The following is a 27,531-nucleotide window of genomic DNA, read 5'->3' as shown; positions in this document are numbered from 1 at the left end:
ATTATGCAGACCTGTTCATGAAGGACAAACAAGACATATTTGCCAGATCATTAATTTCAATAAAAACCTTCCGATAAAATTAAATGTACATTTACCATATTGTTTGTATTATTATTATTATTATTATTATTATACAGGATTTATATAGTGCCAACAGTTTGTGCAGCACTTTATAAGATGAGGGCAGACAGTACACTTACAATACAATCAATACAGGAGGGATCAGAGGGCCCTGCTCGTTAGAGCTTACAATCTAGAAGGGAGGGTCAAGTGGAAACAAAAGGCAATTACTGTTGGGGTGAGCTAATGGAGAAAATGAAAATACAGATTTCAAGAGTGGGTAGGGGAGGCTTCCCTGAAGAGAAGGGTTTTCAAGAATCATCTAAAAGCTAATAGAGAAGGAGATAAGCAGATAGATCTGGGTAAGGCATTCCATAGGATTGGAGAGGCTTTGGAAAAGTCCTGGAGGTGACGAGGGAGCTAGAGAGCAGGAGGTCTTGAGAGGAACGAAGAGAACGAGTAGGTTGGTACTTAGAGAATAGGTTAGTGATGTAGCTGGGGGCTAAATTGTGGATGGCTTTGTAAGTAGTTGTTAGTATTTTGAATTTAATTCTTTGGCCGAGCGGAAGCCAGTGGAGGGATTGACAGAGAGGGGTAGCAGACACCGAGCGATTGGTAAGGTGGATGAGTCTGGTAGCAGCATTCATGATGGATTGAAGAGGTGATAGACTATGTAGAGGTAAGCCAATGAGAAGGCAGTTGCAGTAGTCTAGGCGGGAGATGACCAGCGAGTGAATTAAGAGCTTTGTTGTGCCATTGGTTAGAAAGGGGCGTATTTTGGAGATGTTGCGGAGGTTGTATGTTATTTACCTGTAAAAGCCACCTTTGTGTAGGCATCTATAAGCCCTGAGACCACTGCTAGGTAAGGATGGGCTCAGGCGTGTTCGCAACCACACGTGCAGAGCCCATCAGGAAGTCGGCACTGCACAACGCTTCTCACAGGCAGTGAGACATTTTCCTGATCCGAGATCTGGAAATGTCTCACTGCCTGTGATTAGCGCTGTTCAGTACCAACTTGCTGGCGGGCTCTGCACATACGGTTGCGAACATGCCTGAGCCCATCCTTACTGCTTAGCGCCGTCATCTTGAGTGCAATGTCAGCAGTCTCTGAGTGATTCTGTATTACAGCCTTTATCTACTTTTTTTTACCCTAGAAGACCCTGGAGATAGGGTTGCCACCTCATCCCTTCAGGCTAGGTTCACATCGTAGCGATGCGGGAACGCCGCAAATCCGCAGCGTTTTCCCGCATCGCATGCCTCCTGCCGGCAGTTCACACTGCCCTATGCGGACTGCTGGGAGTGTCAGTGAAATCTTAATGACACCCCCAGATCAGTCCGCATATCACAAACGCGATCTGCAAACTCGGACAGGAATCGGATCGCATGGTGTGAACACCCATGCGATCCGATTCTGCTGCGGACCAAAAAAAGGGTCCTGTGCGAGTTTGCGGCGGGTACGATGCGAATTCAGCCATACTATCTGTATGGCTGAACTCGCATCGCTACAGAGATCGGATGTGATTTGCACTGCAGTGCGGTGCGAATCACATCCGGGTCTCCCACCCGCAGCGGTGTGAACCCAGCCTTAAACCCAAACACATTTTAATTACACAGGTTTTGTGGCTGATTAATTAAACTCACTTAGTGCCTTGTCTGCAATAAATTAACCTCAGAATCTGTGTAATCAATATGTGCTCGGGTTTAAAGGGATGAGGAGGCAACCCTACCTTGAGATCAGTTTTAGATCTCGGTGAACCCCTGTTAAAAATGATTATACCTGCAGCACAATACAATTGTTGATTGTTTTAAATAAGGCAATAAATAAATGTGTCTTATCTAGAGTATTTGACATCCAGGGCAGAACATTTTTTATTTTCTTTTTTTATGTAAATGAAAAAAAATATTTTCAGTAAATTCGGTAAAGGAATAATAAAATGCAGTGCAAGATGTGCTGTCCCCAAATATTAGTGTTTAGTGTAGATGTGACCCCATTGATTGGTGGTCAGTGGAAAATTGCCCCCTTGCATTAGCGGACAGTGTAGGTTGTTGGTGAATTTGCTATCCTCTGTGCTCCTAGAAACCTCAGGGGGTGCTCTAGGATTCCACAGAACCGCCGTGGTTGATGAAGAATGTTCTATAGCAGTGATGGCGAACCTTTTTGAGCTTGAGTGCCCAAACTGCAACAGGTGTATAGAGCAGCGTGTCAGAGGTCATGTGACTGCATGCAGAGGTGGGGGGACAGAACTCCACTCACCCCACCATATGCCCGATCCCTGGGCAGCACCCCCTCCCCTCATACCTGTGCACCTCCTCTGAGCTAGAGCTGCACAATTAATCGCCAAGAATCATTATCGCGATCTTGACTAAAGTGTTTCATAATTTTTTCTATGCAAATAATTCTCTCTGCTCTTCTGAGGCCACAGCCCTCAAAAGAAAGGAAAAGAAAAACTGGTCTGCCAAGAATCAAAACATTCTTTTTTAGTTGAGCTTAAGTATAAACATTGTAACAATTTGTCAATGGAATAGACTTTGTATTTAAAGAGGGATTCCACCAAAAAAAAAAAAATTAAAAGCCAGCAGCTATAAATACTACAGCTGCTGACTTTTAATAAATGGACACTCACCTGTCCCAGGGTCCAGCGATGCCGAGGCCGATCGATCGCTCGGCCCTCGGCCGCTGCCGCCACCATTCTAGGTGAGGGAATCAGGAAGTGAAGCGAATCGGCTTCACTTCCCGGTTCCCTACTGCGCATGCGCGAGTTGCGCCGCGCAATAGGAAATCTCCGCGCTGTCACTGGGACCCGTGTGTGTCCCAGCAGACAGCGCGGCAGGGCAGGAAATGGCGTAGACTCCCATGGGAGTTTATGCCCGGAAGTGGGTGAAAATACCTGTCTTTGACAGGTATCTCCACCCCCCTCCCCCCTGAAAGGTGTCAATTGTGACGCCGGAGGGGGGAGGGATCCGATCAGCGGAGGTTCCACTTTAGGGTGGAATCCTGCTTTAAGTGAAAAAAGTTTAACCACTTAAACACTAAACCTTTTTCTGACATTTGTTGGTTTCAAGTTAAAATCATTTTTTTTTTTTTTTGCTAGAAAATTACTTAGAACCCCAAACATTATATATATATATATATATATATATATATATATATATATAATTTTAGTAGACACCCTAGAGAATAAAATGGTGGTTGTTGCAATATTCTATGTCACACTGTATTTGCCCCTGACACCCAGCACTGCTCAGGGGTTGAGAGAGAGAGGGGACAGAGAGAGAGGAGAGTGGGGGTGAGATGAGAGAGAGAACCCTAGCTCTGTCCCTGCTCTGCCCCCCGTTCCAGTCTCTGTCTGCAGGTAGGTCTGTGTATGATCGTGCCCAGTACCTTCCATGCCAGTCTCCCTGTGCTCTCAGCTCTGTTCTTTACAGCAGCTCCCTTGCAGCCTTCATTTCCTGCCCGTCCGAATTCTCTGGGCCCCCTGTCGGCCTGTTCTCCAGGCCTCACTGTTGATGTTTTAGCAGAAAGGAGGTTTGAAGAGTCCAGGCTCTGAAGGGCGCTGGGGACGATCCACCCGCTGCTCACCTCTACGATGGTCAAGCAGGAGGTGAAGTTTATCTACCTTCCCCGCAGAGGCTGCGAGGCCACCCACTCACACTCGCCATGGTCAGATAGATTCCCGCTCCTCGATATCACTGCTGCCGCTCTCCTGCCACCACAAATCTGGACTCTCCATGGATCTCCCTTTGCCTTGCAATCAACAGACTGCCCACAGAGAGGGGTCTCTCTGCATAGGTTTTTCATCACTGCTCTATAGTATCCCCTCCACCCCTGTTCCTGGCATTAAAGGTTATGTAGGAAAGAGCTGGGCCAGCACAGAAAGTAAAACTGCCCATACCTTGCGCAGTTTCTTTGTTGAGCTGGCAGGCTGTATAAAAAAAAACTGAACCGATTCCCCCATCCACACATTCGAGGTGGATCCGGAAACACCGTGTCATTGTATTCTGACAGCGAAGAAGTCAACTGGATGTTTATCTCTTCGCCCTAGTTCACACTGATGTGATTTCAGATGCATGGGAGTGCATGACAAGTGAAATAATGCTAGAAATAAATATATACGCTGCACAATACACTTCACAATATATATATATATATATATATATATTTATAATATGTGATAACCAAAGTGCAAATATGCGTGTGAATCACACACCCATGATACATCCAGTAACTAGTGACTGTAAAAAGTGAGAATAGTGCAACAAATGGCTATGAATACTTAAAAATGAACATATAAATGAAAATAAATAATCACACTAGTACGAAGTGCTATAACATGCATCCATATGGTGATTGGTTGTATCAAAATGATTGTTCATAAAATCATATAGTGGACTAGGGGGGAGCACCTGAGTGAGACCACTGTGGCTTGCTTTGGATTATCTACACAGCAGTTTTCAAATCGCATGGACTTGGATGACACATGCATATAGAAGCACTTTTTATTCATCTATATGTTTTACTGGATCAAGTCCACTATATGTTTTTATGAACACTATATAATTTTATAATCAATAATTTTAATACAACCAATCACCCTATGGATGCACATTATAGCACTTCGTACTAGTGTGAATTATTATTTTTATTTATATGTTAATTTTTAAGTATTCATAACTTTCATAACATAAATTTGTTGCACTATTGTCACTTTTTACAGTCACTAGTTACTGGATGTATCATGGTGTGTGCTTCACACGCATATTTGCACTTTGGTTATCACATATATATATATATATATATATATATATATATATATATATATATATATATATATATATATATATATATATATATATATATATATATATTATTATTATTATTATTATTATTATACAGGTTTTATATAGCGCCAACAGTTTACTCAGCTCTTTACTATATATATATATATATATATATATATATATATATATATATATATATTTATATTGTGAAGAGTATATTTGAAAGCGCAGCGTATATATTTATTTCTGCTTTTATCTGCATGTTTTTATGAGACACTTGCAGCTGTTTCGGGGCCATTTAGGCAATTTATAATCGGAGGAGGCTCACAGGATCTTTTATACATACAAGTGAAATAATGATGTTCTATGGAAGACATTCACATATATGGAGTCTGAACGTGATGCAATTTTAAAAAAAAAAGGGTCGTGTGTGTGTGTGTGTGTGTGTGTGTGTGATCTTTGAAATCACACTAAAAACCTCACTCAAATCACATAACAAGTGTGAACCTAGCCTTATGCCCCATACACATGAATGGATTTTCCATCAGATGGTTTTTCTGATGCAATTCTGCTCAAGCTTGCCTTGCATACACACGGTCACACAAAAGTTCTCGGAACTTTCGACCTTCAAGAACGCGGTGACGTACAACACTATGACAGCCCGAGAAAATTAAGTTCAATTCTTCCGAGCATGCGTCGAATTGTTTCTGTGCATGCGTAGGAATTTTGCACGTCGGAATTTGTACAGACGATTGGAATTTCTGATCGGAACTTTTTCTGACCGAAAAATAGAGAACCTGCTCTTAATCTTTTGCTGGCTGGAATTCTGCTAGCAAAAGTCCGATGGAGCATACATATGGTTGGAATTTCTGACCAAAGGCTCACATCTGACTTTTGCTGGCAGAATTTCTGACCGTATGCATGGGGCTTTTCACTTCTAAGAAGTTATGTCGATACCAGACAGTCTTGGGAGATGACCCTACCCCTTCCTCCATCACACAGCAGTAGATTGACCGCCTCAGCTGTCCATGTTTCCCTATCAGTGAGTGCAAAGGGGTGGGTGTCCATTTCCTCCACTCAGGTTTCAGATTATACTGAGCTCTCCTCTGTAGTCTGTGCAGGGTGTGCCCAGATCGTCCAGGTCCAATCCACAGGTACAATTTATGTAGGAGGATTTGTTTCATCTCTGTGTATAACCTGAGGCTAGTCACTTCACTGGGTATATGTGAGGGTATACCGCCACTTTAAAGAAAATATGAACTTTGGTAGCTGTGCCCAAAAAAGACAGGCAGAGGGCAAAGGACTAGTCACCAGTATTGCTTATGGTCTCCCACTAGCTGTTCCGTTTCCCATTTCTCACTTACAATGTCGTGTTCTGTACTGTGTCTATGTATTTCACTTTAAAGACCAGCAGTGACCAGGCCAGAACTCTTGTAGTTAAAGGGTAACGCCACTTTTGTGGGGAAAAATAAATAAATCGGCAAATAAAAAAATATAACGTATACAATTGTGACCTTTGCTTTTCAATCTGCAGTGCTGTAATTTTCTGTAAAATACAATATAGCTACCTGGCGGCGTTCTCTACACATATTGTATACAGAACGCCCCCCAGAAATGTCATTTCCTGCTTGTGTGACTGTATTACTTATTTTTCACTATGGTATAAGTCAGAATTTTGGCATCCCTTGCAACAAAAATGTCACTTTTGGTGATATACTCCCAAAGGGAAATGTTGCCTAAAGGGATGCAGACCCTGCCATTTTCCTCAATGGAGCCCTGCTGGTGCAGCAGCTGATTGATAATTGTAAAACTACTCCCATACATGTCCACTCTGAACATGGACACAGATAAACAAACAGCTATTCCTTTAGAATAATAAAAGGTAGCAATCTGCCACAATGTTTGTTAAAATCCTTGCAATGTACATAGATCACCCAGAGGGGAATGTTTTTTTCTCAACAAAAGTGCAGTTACTCTTTAATTTTTAAATGTTCTAGGACCGCTGCTTTTCAACTAGGAGAAAACGTTTGTTTGAAGTGTAGCTTAAAGTGGTTGTAAACCCATTACAACCACTTTAACCTACAGGTAAGCCTAGATTAAGGCTTAGCTGTAGGTGCAAGAAATCTCTCCCAAACCTAAAAGGTTTAGGAGATATTTGCAGAAATAGACATCGGGCGCAGGCGCACTAGTGTGCTGTTTCTAACGGCGATCATGCCGTTAGTGGTGGCACCAGCGCGCATGCCCGGGAGTGACGTCATTGTGGCTCCGGCCAGTCACAGCGCTGGAGCCGCGATACCCGGAAGTGACTCTGGGATAGATGGAGGCGTCGAAGGAGGCAAACGAGGGCCGATGCGGCGGGGGCTTCGATCTCAGATAAATAATTCATAATGAGCTAGTATGCTATGCATACTAGCTCATTATGCCTTTGTCTTGCAGGGTGTCATTTTTTTCCCCCCACCCAGAGGCTTTACTTCCTCTTTAATACTAAATACTTTAATACTAAAAAATATACAACCAATGGAAATGGCATTGAATGGAGCAACCTGCAGAATTTCAGTTCTGCAGTTTCAGCTTTATTCTGGTTTCAGCTCCGCCAATAAACATCTGGTAAAAATGTTGGGAAATGCTGCCCCTGAGGAACCCTTGCTAAAACACATTCATTGGAGGACAGTGAGAAAAATGCCTCCTACAATGGTGGCCTTCATACATTGATGGTCAAAATGCCACCTTTACAGATAGCTAAAAAGATCATAGATGTCCTGCGGCTGACTGTGCCACGTGTTGTTGGCCCTGGAACTATGCAGGCACAATCAAATGGGAAGTCAATTAGCTACAGCTCAAGGGACCCCTAGCCAATTCTGGAAGAACCCCCTAAGGTTCCACAGAACCCTTGTTGAGAATGGCTTCTCTGGAGTATTCTCTGCACCAAATCTAGGCCAAAGAGTCAGCTCCAAGCTCCAGAGCCTTGCTGGTTCTCATTGTGAGCTTTGTAAACTTGGTATGTGAAGATGTGTGCCCATCTCATGCTTTCTTCTCTCCTTACAGAAAGATGTGGCCGATGTGGTAAAAGAATTGTCGGACTGCTCTGAGGACAGCAGCGAGGCCCAGTCGGATTCTCAGGGCTCAGAACACAGTACTTCCAGCAGCAGCAGCACCAGCGCTGCCAGCAACAAAGACGGCAGAAGGAGTTGCTGGAAGAGGAAAGGTAAAAATCTCTCCCATTACAGACTGGTATAAAACAGCACCTTGGCTGCCCTGTAGACCTGTGCAGCAGTCACTAATGCAGGCCATACATGGTCAAATTTCGAACAAATTTTCTTTTCAAAATCAGAAAAAAAAAAATAATTAGTGATCCGATGGCACTACCATTGATTTTCGAAAAATTCAGCCGACCGAGCCTTCAATTTCACCTCATGTTGCTACAGAAAATAATTTTCTTGGCCGGGAATCTTCTTTTCTCTCCATAAATTTTATTTTCTTATTACATTTCTTGCACGATTCTACCATCATTGATTAGAAAATCGTTTGTTTTTAAAAAAAATTCCAACATGTCCGATTCCTCAAATTTGATTTCCGCATGAAAATCGGCTGTTGCTGCAGCCCACTAATTGTGCGACATTCATACAAAAATTCTTAGATATGATTTTCAAAAGAAAATTCTTTCCAAATTCGAACTGTGTATGGCCGCCATTAGTCTTTGATTATAGTTTCTGCTACCTAGGCGAACATAAGATAGCTCCAGAATCTGTAGGGTGACTGTACACAGCACCAGGGCATTCCATGCGGGGTAAATACACTGGAATTTACATTGCGCAAGCTCAAGTGCCTGTGTGCAAGAGTCCTTAGAATGATGCCATCTATGAGTTGGCATCCCTGCCTTTTATCAGCAGTAATACCAGTTCATTTGCTTGCCCCAGATGAATGTTGTGGTTGTACATCTTTTAACATAGACTGACACTTCTGCATTAATTGGATACAACTTACCAGGAAGAGGTCAGAGCTTCATTATCACGACATCAGCTTATTGCACATATTGCTAGGACTAAGTATACCAAGTGGAACTGAGAAGAGGAACTGGACCATTTGCATTGTGATCCACTTCACACCCGGCTAGGTGTCATCAGACCCTTTGTAGATGGAAGACCTAACAGGTGCCTCTTTGTGGGTATGGAGTAAAGGGTTACTCCACCTAAAATAGATTTACTTGCCAGGCTGCATCTTGTTATAAAAAGCAGAGATGAGAGATAATGACAGCAACAAGGTAACCTTTTTTGTTTTTTGAAGGTATTGGTAGGAGATTGTAGATCCTAAAGATATGTTCAATTTGTGACTAGAAAGGAAAGACAATGGCTGCAACAACCAGCTGCAGAAGTATGCTTTCTACTTTGAGTCCAATATCTTGCCTCAGTCAGCTTTTCAAGCCCTGATAAATGGAGGTAGCTTAAGCCTCCAAAATGTGTCTGCAAACATTTTATTGGAAAATAAAATATATTTTTGGACTCTAAACCAATAGTGTGGCACTTGTGTTTCCTCCGTGGACCCTGCAATGAAGTACTTCTCAGTTTATCTATCCCCCTCAGGAGATTCTGTAATCAGTTTGAATGGAGCTCCAGGTTCATGTGGGGTTGTAGAATGAAGACTTCTTTTGCTATTTGTCACACTTGAGTTGGAATGCCTCCTTTATTAAATGAACTGCGGTAGTAGTGGAGCCAGTAGTGTTGCTTAGTCTAATATTATAATTGCAACACTGTCATATTGACTTTATTGCCAGCAGTGTTCTGCATCATACAAGTCTTTCGATTTACATAGTTAGTCAGGTTGAAAAAAGACACAAGTCCATCTAGTTCAACCACAAAAAATAAAAATAATAATAATAATATCATTCAATCCCATATACCCAATTTTATACCCACAGTTGATCCAGAGGAAGGCAAAAAACCCCAGCAGAGCATGATCCAATTTGCTAAAGCAGGGGAAAAAATTCCTTCCTGATCCCCCGAGAGGCAATCGGATTTTCCCCGGATCAACTTTGTTTACATAATTGCTGCAGTCATTAGTGCATGTTAAAGAGGAAGTAAACCCTGATGGGTTTACGTCCTCTTTGTTTCCCTGCAAAGGTAAAGCATAATGGACTACTATGCATCGCATAGTAGTCCATTATGTGTCACTTACCTTACACAGGAGCCAGCGAAGTCACCGCTGTCCCCTGTAGTTCCGAGCGTCCATCTTCTTGGTGGGTCTCGCAGCTCCAGCGCTGTCATTCGCTGGAGCAGCGATGACGTCACCCCCACGCATGCGCACAGGAGCCGACACTCGCGGCATATCGCCGTGATCTGCGGCTTACCCAGTGCGCCTGCGCGCCGCTGTCTACGGCGCATGCGCCTTAGACAGCGGTGGCTGTCTTCAGGTAAATATCTCCTAAACTGTATAGGTTTAGGAGATATTTCTTGGACCTACAGGTAAGCCTTAATCTAGGCTTACCTGTAGGTCAAAGTGGTTTGTAAGGGTTTACAACCACTTTAAAATTTGATCCCCCGCCAGCATGGTTTTCTTGGTCTCCACAATTTGATTTCTAACAACAATGTAAACCAATACTTTTATGTATATACTATACCAAATCTATGTGGACAGCCCTCGGAACTATTGAGTTCAGGTGCACAAAGCTAGCTTCAAAAAGACCTGGTTTGATGTGGAAGAACTTGAGTATTCTATGCAGTGCCATGTCCTCAACCCCATTGAACACCTTTGGGATGAATTGAATGCCAATTGTGAGCCAGGTCTTCTCATCAAATATCAGTACCTGACCTCAAGTGGTAGCCAGCTCCATAAACCCATGGTTTGACCAGTTTAATGTGGAGGAACTCAATTGTCCTACACAGAGCCCTGACTTCAACCCAATCCAACATCAGTACCCAATCTCACAAATACTCTTTTGGTTGATTGGGTGCAAGTTCCAACAGAAGCAGTCCAAAATCTTGGGTAAAGCCTTCCTAGAATAGTGGAAGCTATTATACCCAAAAAGGGCAACTCCATATTTATGCTCATAGTTTGGGAGTATGATCTCCAAAAAGTGACGGTCAGGTGTCCAAAAAAACCTTTGTCCATACGATGTATATGGGGAGTTACACTCCATGTTTTCTGTTAAGGTTGTTATTGAAAATAGACGAGCTGCTGGAAAGCCCTAGCTTTGACCTGGACATGTCTGCAAGGGTTGCAGATCTTAGACCCCTTTCACACTGGGGCGTTTTTCAGGCGTTTTTCAAGCGCTTTAGCGTTAAAAAAAGCGCCTGTAAAGCGCTTGAAAGAAGCCTCATCTGCAGTCCCAATGTGAAATGTCAGCGCCCGAAAAACGCTCGTAAAGCGCCGCTTAAACTAGCAGCGCTTTACCAGCGTTTTTCGAGCGTTAATGGGGCGCTTTTAACCCCTGCTAGTGGCCAAATAAAGGGGTTAAAAGCGCCCACAAAATGCTGCTGCCAATAGCGTTTTTCAGGCGTTTTTCTGGCGTTTTACAAGCGCTTCCCATTGATTGCAATGGGAAGGGGCGTTTTAGGAGCGTTGTATTCACCGCTCCAAAAGCGTTGCAAAGAAGCTGCTTGCAGGACTTTTTTTGACGCTCTTCCAGCGCAGCGCCTCAGTGTGAAAGCACTCGGGCTTTTACATTGGGATTGCAGTTGCAGCTTCTTTCAGGCGCTTTTTTTAACGCTAAAGCGCCTGAAAAACGCCCCAGTGTGAAAGGGATCTTGGTGTGAAAGCACTCTGGCTTTTACATTGGGATTGCAGTTGCAGCTTCTTTCAGGCGCTTTTTTTAACGCTAAAGCGCATGAAAAACGCCTGAAAAACGCCCCAGTGTGAAAGGGGTCTTAAAGTGGAAGTAAACTCCCCTATCGTTTTCAGGCAAGGAAGCTGCCATCTTTGCCTGTGTTTAATCTTCAACTGCTATGGTGCTGCACATGTGATTCGTTATGACACCAGCCATTGGATGGTTTGATAGTTTGGCTGAGAGCACAGCCAATGTGCAGTTAGCATTCCCGGCATGCCTTTTTTTTTTTTTTAACAGTTTAAATCCATGGGTTTACTTCCACTTTAAGAGGACCATTCTACCCAAAAGTGATATTTCAGCTTTGGCTTGACGCTAGAAAGTTAGGCCTCTTACCAGTTTCTTCTATCTCTCAGGGACTCTATTGGTGGGTTTATGTTCCTGGGTCGGCACACCTGCTATGGTCACTGCGAGTTGTTTCCCCCCTCTCACTGCTGACGCACATTATTGTTATTCTGGAGACACAGCAGCTGTATTTTTGTTGGTTCTGAACACACAATTCTCCAAGTCTTCTTCTATTCAGGACACCATGTTTCCTATTCTGGAGACCCAACCTTTGGTATATCTAGAGACACAGCTGATGTATATCTCCGTATACTATTGATGAGGAATAGAGTCCTTGTGAACATGACATCACCAGGCAAGATATATATACGTGTCTGAAACAGGAAACCGATATGTAGAAACCACTACTTCCTTATTAGAGCAAAAGAACCAACGTATACCAGAAAAACACAACTCTGAGCTGTGAGATTGTATAACGGAGGGGGGGGGGGTTCTGAGGATTTGGAGGGAATTACAGGCTGTAACGGAGTATCTGATCAGTGTGCCGGGCGACTGCGGAGACCATGGAGAGACAGCGGCAGGCTGCAGGTGAGACAGCACATTGTTAATATAGATACACATTTTATAGGAGCAAGTGCGCTGATCCAGGACAAGCAAACAGACATTTTCACTCACTCTTGTAACTGGCAAAAAAAAAAAAACGCCGCCTGTGCCGTGTCTGTCTGTCATTCTTACTCAGGAGTCTCCAAATTATGGCCCTTAAGTTGTTCAGGAACTACAATTCCCATCATGCCTAGTCATGTCTGTAAATGTCAGAGTTTTACAATGCCTCATGGGATGTGTAGTTCCACAACAGATGGAGGGGCGTAGTTTGGAATAGCTCCAGACAGTATGGCAATTACGCTTCCAGGTACTGGAAATTCAAATGCATAATGTGTGCCATCCTTTTATTAGCTTGGAATGGGAGTTGAGACAAAGCAAAACAAAAAAAAATTTTGGACTTTAAAGGTACTATAATGCCCTGTACACACGGTCGGACTTGCCGATGGAAAATGTGCGATCGGAATGTGTTGTGGGAAATTCCAGATTAGTCCTTGTTTAATTTGTACCTGGAATGGAAGCACATGAAAAATAATTGTATTAATAAAATGAACCAAAATTTGAGCTCTACAGCATGATTTGTGTTCTTGTCACGCTGGTCTTTAGTGAAGATCATTTTGCTAAAATATAAGCAGGCTCTTTTATATGATCCAAGCTTGGACTCAGTGGAGTTGCTTTACTAAAGGCCAATAGACTGTGCACTTTGCAAGGGCATTTGCTCCAGAGCTTAGTAAATGAGGTAAAGCTTAATTTTGCAAAGAATACCCAATCACATGTAAGGAAAATGAAAAAACAAAACACGTTTTTTGCTTGCACACGATTGGATAATGGAAGTCAGCAGAGCTTCCTCTCATTTACTAAGCCTTGGAGCAAATGCCCCTGCAAAGTGCACACACTGTTTGCCTTTAGTAAATCAACCCCAAACTCTTACATTTCACAAGCATCCTATATTATAACAGCAGCCTATGTCTAGTTTAGCTCATGTTGGTCCATCTTTAAGTTGTCTATCACTGGCCTCAAAGCTAGAACTTGAAACGGCAGTGGGAAAATCGGATATTCACACCATTGTCTACGTCACTATTATACCATAGATGTTAACACAAGCACTCCTACATGGGTGGATGTGTTCCCAAGAATGACAGGCAGGGAGCTTGCTGATTGTGACACCAGGGCAAGATGGAGGTAGTCAATCATCTTTACCATTTGAGATGGTATCTATTGGTCAGGCTTGTGTGTGTAGCCCGAAGGTATTGGCAACATTCCTCAATTGATCATGTTCTGATCATTCAAGAGTAAGGATGAGCTACAGCGTGTTCGCGCACTCCACGTTCAGAGCTCGCCAGGATGCCGGCGCAGCGATGCGCTAATCACAGGCAGTGAGACATTGCCCCGATGTGCAGCTGCAGAGATCGGGGCAATGTCTCACTGCCTGTGATTAGCGCAGTGCTGCGCCGACTTCCTGGCGGGCTCTGAACGGGGAGTATGCGAACACGCCGGAGCTCATCCTTATTCAAAAGTAATCCTCTTTTTGCATTTACATAGAACATAAAGATAAGCACTAAGGAAACCGCTAAAACAGATGAAATGCATAAACAGACCTGTCTGGCGGGGCAGGTGATCAACATTTTTTATCTACTGCAAGATTTACAGGTCTTGTCCCTTCCCATAGTCTGAGATGTGGGTAGAATGAGGAGCTCACCTCTGCTCTCTCCTCCTATCCGTGTGCACCATGTTAGCACATGAGCACAGCAGCATAACCGACTGGCTTCTTGTGCTGCTTCTTACGCTCCAAATCTAAGCAAAGCGCAAGCATGAAGCAGGTATGCACATTGATTACAAACAACACAAATAACTACTCACAGATGAAAGCTGACAAATCCCCTGAAAATGCATTTTCCATTGCTGTCTGCCACTCTATGCACATGTTAGAGACTTTACTAAAGGCAAATAGACTGTGCATTTTGCAAAGTGCAGTTGCGCTCTGGAAGTGCAGTTGCTCCAGAGCTTAGTAAATGAGCAGAAGTTCTGCTGACTTCCATTAGCCAATCATGTGCAAGCAACAATACTGTTTTGTTTTTCTTTGCATGTGATTAGATATTCTTTCCAAATTAAGCTTTACCTCATTTACTAAGCTCTGGCGCAACTGCACTTGCAGAGCGCACATGCAGTTTGCAAAGTGCACCGTCTATTTGCCTTTGGTAAATCAACCCCTTAGCCTCCATTCACACCTGAGTGTTTTGTAGCTCAAAGCTAAAAGTGATTGTAAAGTCTTGTCTTTTTTTCTTGTCTTTTTTTTAAATAACAAACGTAGTTTTGCACAGAGCAGCTTGGATCCTCCTCTTCTTGGGTCCCTCTTAGGCTCTCCTGGCCCCTCCCTCCCATCGAGTGACCCAACAGCAAGCAGCTTGCTATGTGGGCACCCGAGCCGAGTTACAGCTCCCTGTGCCCATTCAGCCCCTCTCTCTCCTGATTGGCTAGCTGAGTTTGATTGACAGCCGCAGGAACCAAAGGTGCCACTGCTGTGTCTCAGCCATTCAGGAGGAGAGTCCTGGACAGCTAAAACATTTGTGGACATCACTGGAGAGAAAAGGGGCTCAAGTAAGTAATTAGGGGGGGCTGCTACACAGATAAGGCTTTTCACTTCTTTAAAGCTCCAAAATGCCCAACAAGCCAAATCCCATGCTTCAGGCGCCTGAAGCTAAAAAAAAAAAAGTACATGAGCTGCTTTTTGGAGCAGAATGGGGCACTTTTGAGCCCATTGACTTCAATGGTATGTTGTTCAAAAATGCATGTTACAATTTTTCAGGCACTTAAGTCTGTGAGGCCATAAAAGCGTGATCCTGAGCCCCAAAAAAAGCTCCTGTACAGCATTTAACTCCTGAAAACTTGTGAAAAAAATGCAAATAAAACACATTAAAATTACCTACATAAACTAGGAGTGATTTAGGTCTTAAAGTGGTTGTAAAGGAACAAGGTTTTTTACCTTCATGCATTCTATACAGCAGCCCCCCTCAGCCCCTCCTAATACTTCAGCTATCCCGGAACGCCCTCTCCTCATTGGCTGAGATAGCAGCAGGAGCAATTGGCTCCCACTGCTGTCAATCACAGCCAGTCAGCCAATGAGGAGAGTGGAGTGGGCAGGGCCGGGCCTTGGCTCTATTTGTCTTATGGATGCATTAGACAGGGCCCGGCTAAGGATTGGGGCTGCTCTGTGCAAAACCACTACACAGAGCAAGTATGTATAACATGTATGTTTTTTTTTTTAAAGCCAAACCTTTAATACCACCTTAAGACGGCCATAGATGGATTGAATTGCGGCTGGTTCAGCAGGAAAGTGACAAATTTCAATCCATTTACGGGCAGGCTGGTTGTACTGGAGTCAATCTATTGATTGACTACGGTACAACCAGCCTGTTTTTTTTTTTTTTGTTTTTTTTTGTACGATCACTGCCGTTGGCTATTGCTGGCAGCAGGGACCCTTGTATTCTGATGGTGGGGAAACCACCTGCTGTCAGTATACAATAGCGCAGCGGGAGGAATTTACCCATTAAACACTGGCTGTGTTGATGGGGCAATCAAGCGATTTTCTTTCTTTCAACCCGTGATTGACAGAAAGAAAATTGCAGAATGTAGGCTGTAACCCCAGAGTGGATGATGGAATCTACAATGCTATCCATTGTATTCATACAGCTCTATGACTTTCTGAGCAATGACTGTGTCTCTGTCTAAAAGGAACCTGTTGCTTGGTCCTGGATACACACACTATAAAACAGAGCTCCGGAACTCATAAGGCCCCTTTCACATTGCCACTACTTGAAAGTGCCGCCATTTTGCGGCCACGATTTTGGCACATTTTCAGGGAAATGCCTGTGTAAACTTGAGGTCTATGGCCCTCAACTCGCATCAAAGTTGGACCAAAGTAGTACAGGGTGTCCTAGAAATTTTAAGCTTCTCCTATAAGCAAAAGCACAAATACAGCTCTCTTGTATAAATGCAGGGAAAAGCGCACTTGTATATCTCCAAGTAATACAGATACAGATGCTGGTATCACATTGAGCTTAGCAGAATCCTCCTTAGGATGAGCAGCTCCTTTTATTTATACTGTAAACATGAATAGCAAAGGAAGGTGGTGGCTTCAGAATCGGTCAATCAGACACTTGTATTCTTTAAAAAAGAACCAATCACACACATTTATATATTCAAATAGAATTCCAGTAGTGACCTGTGCAGATGGTCGTGTGCAGAGCCATGCGGCAAGCGTGGCTCACAACTTGAACACTACTTACATGACCCTGAACACGACCGTGCGCACTCCCACTGCTACCAGTGATGTGAGCCGTAATCTATCATGGCTCAGTGGGCCATCATTTTTGTATGGTTATGCTATGGTTCCCATGTATGCACATCTGCTTACTAGGAGCGTTAATGCAGTCGCCATGAAGTGGCCAGTCTCTTGGTGAGGCATAAACGAACATCCTTAAAACAGATCTGCCGTGTCCAGGGGAAGGTTTCTGCAGCCAATGGTCTTCCATCGTTTGTATGTGCGCACAAGCTCGCATAAGCATATTACAGTAAAACTGACACTGGGGGACAGCTAACATACATATTACAGTAAAACTGACACTGGGGGACAGCTAACATACATTAATAAAAATTTCCACAACAAGGGACTACTTTGAAGTCTCAGGCCGCGTACACACGCGGGGACTGTTCGCCCAACTTTGTCCGTCAAACAGTTTCGGCAAACAGTCCGCTCAAAATTAGCATGGACGGACATGGCCACACACGACGAACGAACAGTTTGCTGAAACCGTGCGCGATGACGTGAACGGCACGTACGACGGGACGAAAAATACGAAAAAATTTTGTATGGTTATGCTATGGTTCCCATGTATGCACATCTGCTTACTAGGAGCGTTAATGCAGTCGCCATGAAGTGGCCAGTCTCTTGGTGAGGCATAAACGAACATCCTTAAAACAGATCTGCCGTGTCCAGGGGAAGGTTTCTGCAGCCAATGGTCTTCCATCGTTTGTATGTGCGAACACGCTCGCATAAGCATATTACAGTAAAACTGACACTGGGGGACAGCTAATGCAGTCGCCATGAAGTGGCCAGTCTCTTGGTGAGGCATAAACGAACATCCTTAAAACAGATCTGCCGTGTCCAGGGGAAGGTTTCTGCAGCCAATGGTCTTCCATCGTTTGTATGTGCGAACACGCTCGCATAAGCATATTACAGTAAAACTGACACTGGGGGACAGCTAACATACATATTACAGTAAAACTGACACTGGGGGACAGCTAACATACATTAATAAAAATTTCCACAACAAGGGACTACTTTGAAGTCTCAGGCCGCGTACACACGCGGGGACTGTTCGCCCAACTTTGTCCGTCAAACAGTTTCGGCAAACAGTCCGCTCAAAATTAGCATGGACGGACATGGCCACACACGACGAACGAACAGTTTGCTGAAACCGTGCGCGATGACGTGAACGGCACGTACGACGGGACGAAAAATATGACGTCCTATACACTGCATTATAACTTTCGGCATGTAAATCCTTTCTGAGCATGCGCGGAACTTAGTTTGACGAACAAGCCTACACACGGGCGGACTGTTCGCTCAAACAAGGTTTCAGCGGACAGTTTTACGGAATTTCCGAAAAACCTTGTTCGTCAAACTGTCCGCTGAAACTGTCCGCTGAAAGCCCACACACGAGCGGACTGTCCGCCCAAACACTGTTCAGCGGACAAAGTTGGGCGAACAGTCCGCGCGTGTGTACGCGGCCTCACAGATTTGCATGGTTATCAGTGGGAATCATGGGGTAAGGCTTGTCATGCAACTCTGATGTTCAAAGTGGCAGGAAAGGTCGCACAAGTGTGAAAGGGGCCTGAGAAATGTAAAAACAACTGCAGACCTCTGGTGTTTTAATATTGCTGCACACATTCAGAAGCTGAGAGACAGGGTTGATTTACTAAACGCTGCTCACTTTGCAAGGGAAGTTGCAGATTACATGGAATATTGCTGCAGGGCTAAGTGCCCAATCATATACAGAGAAATTAAAAACACAACATTTTTGCTTGCACATGGAAGTTCAACTTCCCTTGCAAAGTAAACAGTGTATTTGCCTTTAGTAAATCAATCCCAGTGTGTGAATTCAGGCAGTTGGCAAGGGAGAATGTGACAAACTTAAAAAAACAAAACAAAAAAAACCTCCAATCCCCCCCTGTTCACTAATCTAACCTAAATTGACTCAAGCTGGGTGGTGCTGACAGGGCCACTTATGGCTCACATGTCAGCCGATTCAGCAGGAATCAGCCGAAATTTGAGCTCCCACTAGACTCAAGGCCAGGGTTGTCAGAGTGAAAAAAAGGGGAAAAAAAGTGGACAACACACATTTATTATAAGGCTGCTTACTCATGGCTTAATATTCAGATTAGGGCTTAAAGGGGTTGTAAAGTTTCTTGTTTTTTCATAGGATGCATGAAGGTGAAAAAAACACCTGGCAGTCACTGCCCCCCCCCCCCCCCCCGATTTACTTACCTGAACCCCTTCATTCAGTTGGCGGGGACACGCTGTCTTTCTCTTCATGGGCTCCCAGCTCTTGATTGGAGAGATTGATAGCAGCGCACCCATTGTCTCCTGCTGCTGTCAATCAAATCCAATGACGCGGGTGCCGGAGGGCAGGGCCGCGTCCGGCATTCTGTGTCTATAGACGCAAATGCTCGACTCGGGAGCGCACGCCCGCAATGTAACCCCCTTGGGGAAGCGCTTCTCCCAAGGGGTTATCGTATATGGGGAGGAGCCGCAGTGGGACCCCAGAAGAGGATGTTTGGGGCTACTCTGTGCAAAACGAGCTGCACAGAGAAGGTAAGTATGACATGATTTGTTATTTAACCACTTAAGGCTCGGGCCATAGCTGAATGACGGCTACAGAGTGGACCTCAATTTCCGGGAGGCCGTTATGGGACGTCCTCCCCTGTGCACGGTCCCTGCGTGCGCCCTGCAGGTCAAGCGGGGAGCGCGCTGTGATCACTGAGTCACTGAGACTCGGGTGATCGCCGATCCGAGTAAGGGGCCAGTCCCGGCCCCTTACTATGTGATCAGCTGTCAGCCAATGACAGCTGATCACATGATGTAAACAAAAGCTTGGTAATCGTTTTTATTTTCTCCTCGCACTGTCAGCGACCTGCCACTGCCACCTATCAGTGTAAGCAATCAGTGCCCAATATTGCCACCCATCAGTGCCCATCCTTGCCACCTATCCGTGCCCATCACTGCCGCCTCATCAGCGAAGGAGAAAAATTACCTGTTTGCAAAATTGTATGACAAAATATTAAAAAATATTAAATTCTGGCTTTTTCGTGGTGATCAAATACCACCAAAAGAAAGTTCTATTTGTGGGGAAAAAAGTGATAAAAAATAAATTTCATTTGGGTACAGTGTTGTATGACTGCGCAATTGTCATTCAAAGTGTGTCAGGAGGGGGGGTTTAAGTGCCCAGTAAGCAAGTGGTTAAAAAAAAAAAAAGGCCTTTACAGTCACTTTAAGCAAAACTGATAATAAATAGCTGTGTCTGTCCAAAGGCTACTAGTAGGATTTAGACTTTTCGGGCTGTAAATTGCCAATGTCTGAGTGATAGCAGGGATCAGAACTGTTGCAGCATTCGACCAGCCATAATGAGGCGGGAGGTGACAGCTGTGTCACAGTCTTGGTATTGACATGTATGAACGACTTCCTGTATTCAGTTCCTGCAGGCTGCTGGGGAGGGGTGATGCAACACAGTGTAGATTGTTCTCAATGTGCTTTTTTTCTTAATTCTTAATTATACAATATACGGTAATATTAATTATATATATCTTTTTAAATTAATATTTATTACACCTGTGAGATTACCAAAAAGTGAAATGCATCAACTAGAAGCGGACATTCCCTGTCTGCTGGGATGCAAATTGTTTTCTTTTGAGTCGATAAGTTCACATTTATTGCCCAGTAACTAGTATACATCCCAGGACCCAACCAGGACAGGGGCTTTTGGAGGGGACTTGCAGGCTATCCTCTTGCCTACTGACTATGGGCCCTGGCGATTGGGGGGGGCTCTATTATTTGGGAGATGTGTGCCTGGGGGACCTTTTATTACTTTGGATTTAAGTCTATGTCTCCCTGAAACACACACTCTGATAACTGGAGGACCCAGATACAGATTTGGGGCCTCTGTGTTTTGTTGGGGTATAGACAGCCCAAACCAGAATTGACTGCTTCAACCCCCTCCTAGACTGAGAGACTTAAAGCAGATGATTATAATCGGTTCAAAGCAACCCGATGCTGTAATCTGTTTATTAGGCCCTTATCAGACGGAGTGGAATCCATCAAGCAGATCCCCCTGCTCAGCGGGGGGGGGGGGGGGGGGGGATCTTTCCGCTTATCCTCGCTGAGCAGGTGGATGACAGGTCCATGTCTACTCCACTATGCAGAGTGGACATGGACACAGCCCCCTGTTTTCTCTATGGGGCGGTTGGATGGAAACGTGCTGCCTATCCATTTGCATCCGACTATCACGGGATCTGATCCGTGGTGAACGAATCACCATCCTTCTCTTTTTAGCGGACCAGATCGGATGCTGACAGGTGTTCGCTGACATCCTCCACTTCATAAAGAACAATGGTTGGTCCGTTTGGGTCCACTGGTGTGAAAGGGGCCTTAAAGTGATTGTAAACCCTCCCCAACAACTTTGTCCCATGTAAATCAGCATAAAAAACCCGAATGAACACTGCTTGTAGATATCTCCTTACTTGCTTAGTATTGTTGTAATCCTTTTTGTTCTTTAGAATGACGTCACTGAGCATGCCCAGATCTCCCCTGATTTACGGCCCACTCTCTATGTGCTTATCCATCTGTTATCAGGACTTCCTACAGTACAACACTAAACTCCCAGGAGTCTGCATAATCACTCAGAGCTTCCTCCTACACCCCATGTGACATCACATGCAGTGTAAAGCAGGGCATGGGACAGCATTACTGCAGTCTTATCAGCAGAAGCTGATAGACTGACACAGGCAAACAAGTAAATACTATGAAATAAAACAAGTCAGCTATGAACAGGGAAGCAGGGTTGCCATAAAACGTTGGATTGAGAAGGAGGCTTGGTTAACAGTACAGGAAGTGCTCAATGTAAGGGTGGAAATACACTCCACTGTGGACTCGGAAAACAATACTTAAGATGGCGTTGCCTAACCCCTGGAAACAAGTTTTTTAAAGTTTCTTTAAACAGTAAGTAATATGCGATTTGGGCTGGATTACAGTGGCTATAGTTTGATAATTACTTATTATAATGGACTAAATGAAAAGAAGCATCAGAGTGGGAGAGTTTACTTCCTCTTTAAGGTGGTAAACGTTTACTGGGTTCACACTATTGCGAACGCAGACATCACATGTGATTCTCAATGCATTGATCACATGCGATGTCTGTGCGATGCCAATTCAGCCATACAGTTTTGTATGGCTGAACTCGCATTGCATTCACATGAAAAAGCTGCAGGACCTTTTGTTTTTCCTGCAATGGAATCGGATCGCGTGGGTGACTCACTGCGATCTGCGAACCGATCTGGGGGTGTCATTAACTTTGTATTGACACTCAGCGGTTCACAATGGGCAGTGCGAACTGGCTGCGAGGGAAATGCGATGTCGGAACCCGCACTGGAATCGTGCTGGTTCCCGCATAGCAATAGTGTGAACGGGGGCTTAAAGTGGTTGTAAAGGCAGAAGTTTTTTTAAATCTTAATACATTCTATCTGCAGCAGGCCCCCCTAATACTTACCTGAGCCCATGTAGATCCAGCGACTTTGCACGAGAGACTTGGCTGTCCAAGGCTCCCCCCCTCATTGGCTCCCGCTGCTGTCTATCAAAGTACGTGAGCCAATGAGAGAAAGGGGGCGGGGGTCGGGTTGTGGCTCCATGTCTGAATGGACACAAGGAGCTGCGGCTTGGCTTGGATGCCCCCATAGCAAGTTGCTGTGGGGGCACTGAACAGGAGGGAGGGGCCAAAGAGGGACTTTAGAAGAGGAGTATCTAGGCTGCTCTGTGCAAAACCACTGCACAGAACAGGTAAGTATTACGTTTGTTTGTTTAACAAAAACAAGAGACTTTATCACTTTAAAGGGTTTGTAAACCCTCACGGTTTTTCACCTTTAGTGCATTGTGTGCATTAACGTGAAAAACCTTTTGTGCTGCAGCTGCCCCCCAGAACCCCACCTTTTTCTTACCTGAGCCCAATCGTTCCATCGACAGGGAGGAGCACAGCACCTCCAGTCGCTGTCTTGGGTCCTCATTGAATAGATTGATGGCAGTGCAGCCATTGGCTCCGGCTGCTGTCAATCAAACCCAGTGACATGGGAGTCGGGTGGGAGGGGCCAAGTCCTGCTGTCTGTGTCAATGGATGTAGCAGCAGGACTCAGGAGCGTGCCCGCACGTGTGCCCCCCATGGAAAGCGGCTTTCCATGGGGCACTTGAGAATGAGGAGGAGCCAGGAGCACCGCAAAGGGACCCCAGAAAAGGAGGATCGGGGCCACTCTGTGCAAAACCCTTACACAGAGCAGGGAAGTATAACTTGTTTTTTTTTTTTTTTTAAATAACAAAGTTTTACAATCACTTTAAGTGTCTTTCTAGTAGTGTGCAATTTTCTCATTGTTTGCCTCCTAGGTGTGAATTCCCATTGTTAATTGTTTCTGTCTGCTAAACATACAGGATGTGATGAGTCATGTGCCAACTTTACCTCGTTGCCAAATAATTGTGGGTTCTGGTCAATGTGTCATATTTGCTTTTATTGTTCTTGAAGTGACTGCCCCTATTTTCGAAGTGTATAAAACAACGTGTATTTCTGTTCAATAAACAGTTAGTCCTTTTGGTTGTTCCTTTCATTTTTAACCACAACATCCTGTCTGTATATGATGCTTGGGATAAAGGGTTGGTATGAGCTATCGGTCTGCTGGAAGGGTTTGGAGGACAGGAAGCACTGTTTGGCAGAGTATGCCAAGCGGGGTACCAGGCGGTCCTTCACATCCAGTAACTAGAATACATCCCAAGATATGTATCACTGCAGCTTCCCTTCAGACTTCGTCTGTCAACTTTGGTTTTGAAAAATGGTGCTATTAATACTTCAGTGTCTATTTTTTTCTGCTTGTTGCATTCCTAGAAGCCTTGGTAAGGATATGGGTAGATCAATCAGATCCTAAAGGCAATACACACACGGTAGGGTACGCTTACCAGATGTGGTGGACACACATACCAACGGCAGTGAATCAGTTGGGCCTGTAATTCTCCTATGGGTGTCGTCTGGAGTAGATGGGTGGGCAGCTCACAATCCCCAACCAGTGAAGGTACATGACGGACCGCAAGAACGCCAGCCAGGTGTTCCTTTTTGGTCTGCTCCAGGCCACCTGTTGATTGCAGTTGGAGACGTACCTGTCTGGCGTTCCTGCGGTCCTTCGTGTACCTTCACTGGTCAGGGATTGTGAGTTGCTCACCCATCTACTCCAGGCGTCACCCATAGGAGATTTACAGGCCCAATTGACTCACTGTCATTGGTATGTGTGTCCACCACATCTGGTAAGCGTACCCTACCATGTGTATATTGTCTTTGGGATCTGATTGATCTACCCATATCCTTACCAAGTCTTCTAGGAAGGGAGATTACCAAGGACTCCTCTACTGGCCTATGTACTGTTACACTTTGTTGCAGCACCCACGGGGTCCCTTTTGGGGGACTTCGGATTTTGTACACTATTTTTTGGGACATTTATTTGCTTCACACATTATTACGTGTATTTTTCACTTTTTTTTTTTTTTTCAAATATTAATACCAAGTGAGGGAGTGATCCCAACAATACAATAAAACTGGATAAACAATATACTTATACAGACACTGTATTCATTCGAAAAGGTTACAAATACCATCAGTGGACCCAGCATTGTCTGAGAAAGGTGTAACTATCTTCCAAAAGGTAGTTCAGCGCAGTTCCTTAATATAATACAGAAGCCACCCGTGTCTGCTAAAGACAGGATCTCACCACTACTTTTTCACCATTTCTTCCATATAAGCGGAAATTGAGAGTTAAGGAGGGAGGAGGAGGTCAAAAGAGTTAAGAGATAGAGATAGAAAAGAAGGAAAAAAGAATATCGAGGGAGGAGGAGGAGGGGAGGGCAAGAACCGGGGGGGGGGGGGGCAGCCAGAGCGAGGGTAAGTGTGTGAAAATATACCCCAAACAAGTTCTAGGAATACATCTATCTGTCAGCTATGGGTTCAGTAGGGATTTTTCCTCATCCGAGTAGATAAAGGTGTTCCAGATGAGCCAAGTGATCGAGTATTTTTCCCGTTTGTGTTGTGCTGTGAGGACCAGATCCTCCAGTTTGTTAATTTCCTCTACCTTCCGCAACTGTCGGTGGACATTGTTACTTCCATCGAAGCGGTATACTTGCCTTCGCTGCATTCAGTAAGTGACGAACTAATGATTTTTTAGGTTTTTTGAATGGGATTCCTGACAGGTGTAGGAGGAAGAAGGCTGGCTCCTTCGGAATTGTATATTTCGTGAACCTCTGAGTGATGCGTCCAACCTCCCCCCAGAAGTTCTGTAGTTTAGAGCAGAACCAGAAGATGTTGAGCATTGAACCCTCTTCCTCCCCGCATCTCCAGCAACGGTCTGAGGTGTTGGGGGAACACTTATGTAGCCTGGATGGAGTAAGGTACCATCTTGTTAGGATTTTATAATTTGACTCCTGTACTTTGGTGCATAGTGAGGTTTTAGTAGCACAAGTGATAATGTTCTGCGTTTGTGCCTCTGAGAATTTACAGTCAAGCTCTCTCTCCCATCTCTCTAGGCATAGAAGATTGGGTTGTGTAGGGGATGAGTTGAGTAGTGTGTCCATCTTGGAAAAGGTTCTCGTTAGAGGTTCCGTCCCTGAACAGAGCTCCTCGAAAGCCGTTAGCTGGCGAGAAAAGTCTTGAGGGTTGGGTATCGAGTGGAGGAAGTGGTGCAACTGCACTGCTTTCCAGAAGGGAAAGCAGAAATTACCCGTCTCTTCAGTCAGTTCCGGTATGGTAGGCCAACGTCCCGCCAATACAAACTGCGCTTCATGGTCCGCACCTAATCTCTCAGATGTTGCAAATTGAGAAGGTCGTAGCCCTGGTGTAAAATTTGGGTTTCCTAAGACTGGATATAGAGGAGAGATATTTGAGGTGAGGGACGATTGGGAGGTCGTGTGCGCACTATGCCTTAGGGTAGCACCCAAGTGAGGGTGCATTTTCAGTTCCAAGGGAAGCGAGTCGTAGCACCACAGCGCTCCCTTAAGCGGGACGTCTGTCTGCGCTTGTTCTATTTGTACCCAGAATTTTGTTGTCATGTTGCGTCTCCAGTCCAGAATGGGACCTGAGTGGCCTGAAAGTATTGTTTAACGTCCGGCACCGCCAAGCCTCCCTGATGTTTAGGGAGTGAGATTTGGGACCTACTCAAGCAGGGTTTCTTATTTACCCAAATGAATCGAGTGAAAAGGGCATGCACTTGTTTGAAAAATGAGTGAGGTATGTGGATAGGCAGGGCCTGAAGCAGGTATAGGAGTTTTGGTAAAATACACATTTTGATGAGGTTACACCTACCAAACCAGGAGTGAAGCCCTCTGCCCCACCTCTCTAAGAGAGAGCGGACCTCAATCAGAATGGGAGGGAAGTTCAGCTCAAACGTGCGTTTAATGGCTATTGGAATAAGTGTTCCCAAATATTTCAGAGCTACCGACGTCCATTTAAAGCGCAACTGGGTTTGCATCGAATGCATAATTTGTGGAGCAATAGCAATCCCCATCCTGTCGATTTTTGAAAAATTTATTTTTAGGTTTGACAATTTACCATATAGGTCAAATTCTTTCAGAAGATTTGGTAATGAGATCAAGGGGTTGGTTAGGGAAAACAGTAGGTCGTCCGCATAAGCTGGAATTGTACAATGGATATCACCTATGAGGAGGCCCTGGATTCTGGATTCATTTTTCTCTTTTTAACCATTGTGTGTTCATGCATATGGTAATAATTTTAAGCGCTACACTTATTGTTACACATATTTGCTTGACTTTGTTTGAGTGTTGGCAGCTTTTGTACTGATTTTGGGTTTAGCGGAGTATTTCCCCTCTTCTTGTTTAGTATATTGCCTGTTGCATTGTAGAATGGTTTTTCATTGACCATGATAGGACATGTAGGTGTGTTCCCTTTTGGAGACTTTCCATAGACCTCAATTATTTCTACAGATTTGTGCATTTGGAATGTGGAGGGAAGAGGGGCACAGGGGTTCTGGTCCACGGGAAGGATGTCTGAGATGGTTGTCACTGGCTTCCAGATAGTGGGTGGGTGTCACAGTCTTGCCTACTTTTCTCACTGAATTGAGACTTAGCCCTTAAAGCATAATGAAATAACTAAATAAATACCAAATGGTGCCCCGGAACTTTTATGCCGCATACACACGACCGGTTTTCACATCGGAATAAACTCTGAAGGTTTTTCTGACAGAGTTCCACTGAAACTGTTGTGCATACACACGATCACACCAAAGTCCGTTAAGAACGCGGTGACGTACAACGCGTTTTCGACGGGATTAGAAAAAGGAAGTTCAATAGCCAGTAGCCAATAGCTTCCGTCTCATACTTGCTTCAGAGCATGCGTAGTTTTTGGTCCGTCGGAACAGCATACAGACGAGCGGTTTTCCTGATAGGAATTGGTTCTATCGGAAATATTTAAAACATGTTCTATTTCTAGGTCTGTCAGAATTTTCATAAAAAAAAGTCTGAGGCATACACACGATCGGAATATACAATGAAAAGCTTCCGAATGAAATAACAAAGTAAATACAAAATGGCACCTGGAACTTTTATGCCGTGTACACACGACCGGTTTTGCCATCGGAATAAACTCCGAAGGCTGATGTGGTGACGTACAACACGTAAAACGGGA

At 44.4% G+C, this 27,531-nt stretch overlaps 1 protein-coding gene across 5 annotated transcripts in view; it reads left to right on the top strand.

Annotated features, from left to right (window-relative positions):
• Positions 1–27,531, top strand: part of ASXL2 (ASXL transcriptional regulator 2) — a 173,271-nt gene that overhangs the window by 65,201 nt on the left and 80,539 nt on the right. For 4 of the 5 annotated variants that reach the window (XM_077489129.1, XM_077489132.1, XM_077489133.1 and 1 more), the window contains one exon: positions 7,885–8,044. In XM_077489129.1, the coding sequence (XP_077345255.1) occupies positions 7,885–8,044 (160 nt within the window). Of the gene's footprint in view, positions 1–7,884; positions 8,045–12,389; positions 12,530–27,531 lie in introns of those variants that run through there. The other variant, XM_077489130.1, reaches the window with a different exon arrangement.

This window comes from Lithobates pipiens, unplaced genomic scaffold (genome assembly GCF_037356315.1).
Source record: "Lithobates pipiens isolate NorthernLeopardFrog02 unplaced genomic scaffold, aLitPip1_a1.2 Scaffold_18, whole genome shotgun sequence".
Classification (NCBI taxonomy): Eukaryota; Metazoa; Chordata; class Amphibia; order Anura; family Ranidae; genus Lithobates; species Lithobates pipiens.
The sequence above is the reverse complement of the archived record's forward strand: the minus strand, read 5'-3'. Positions and strand labels throughout refer to the sequence as shown.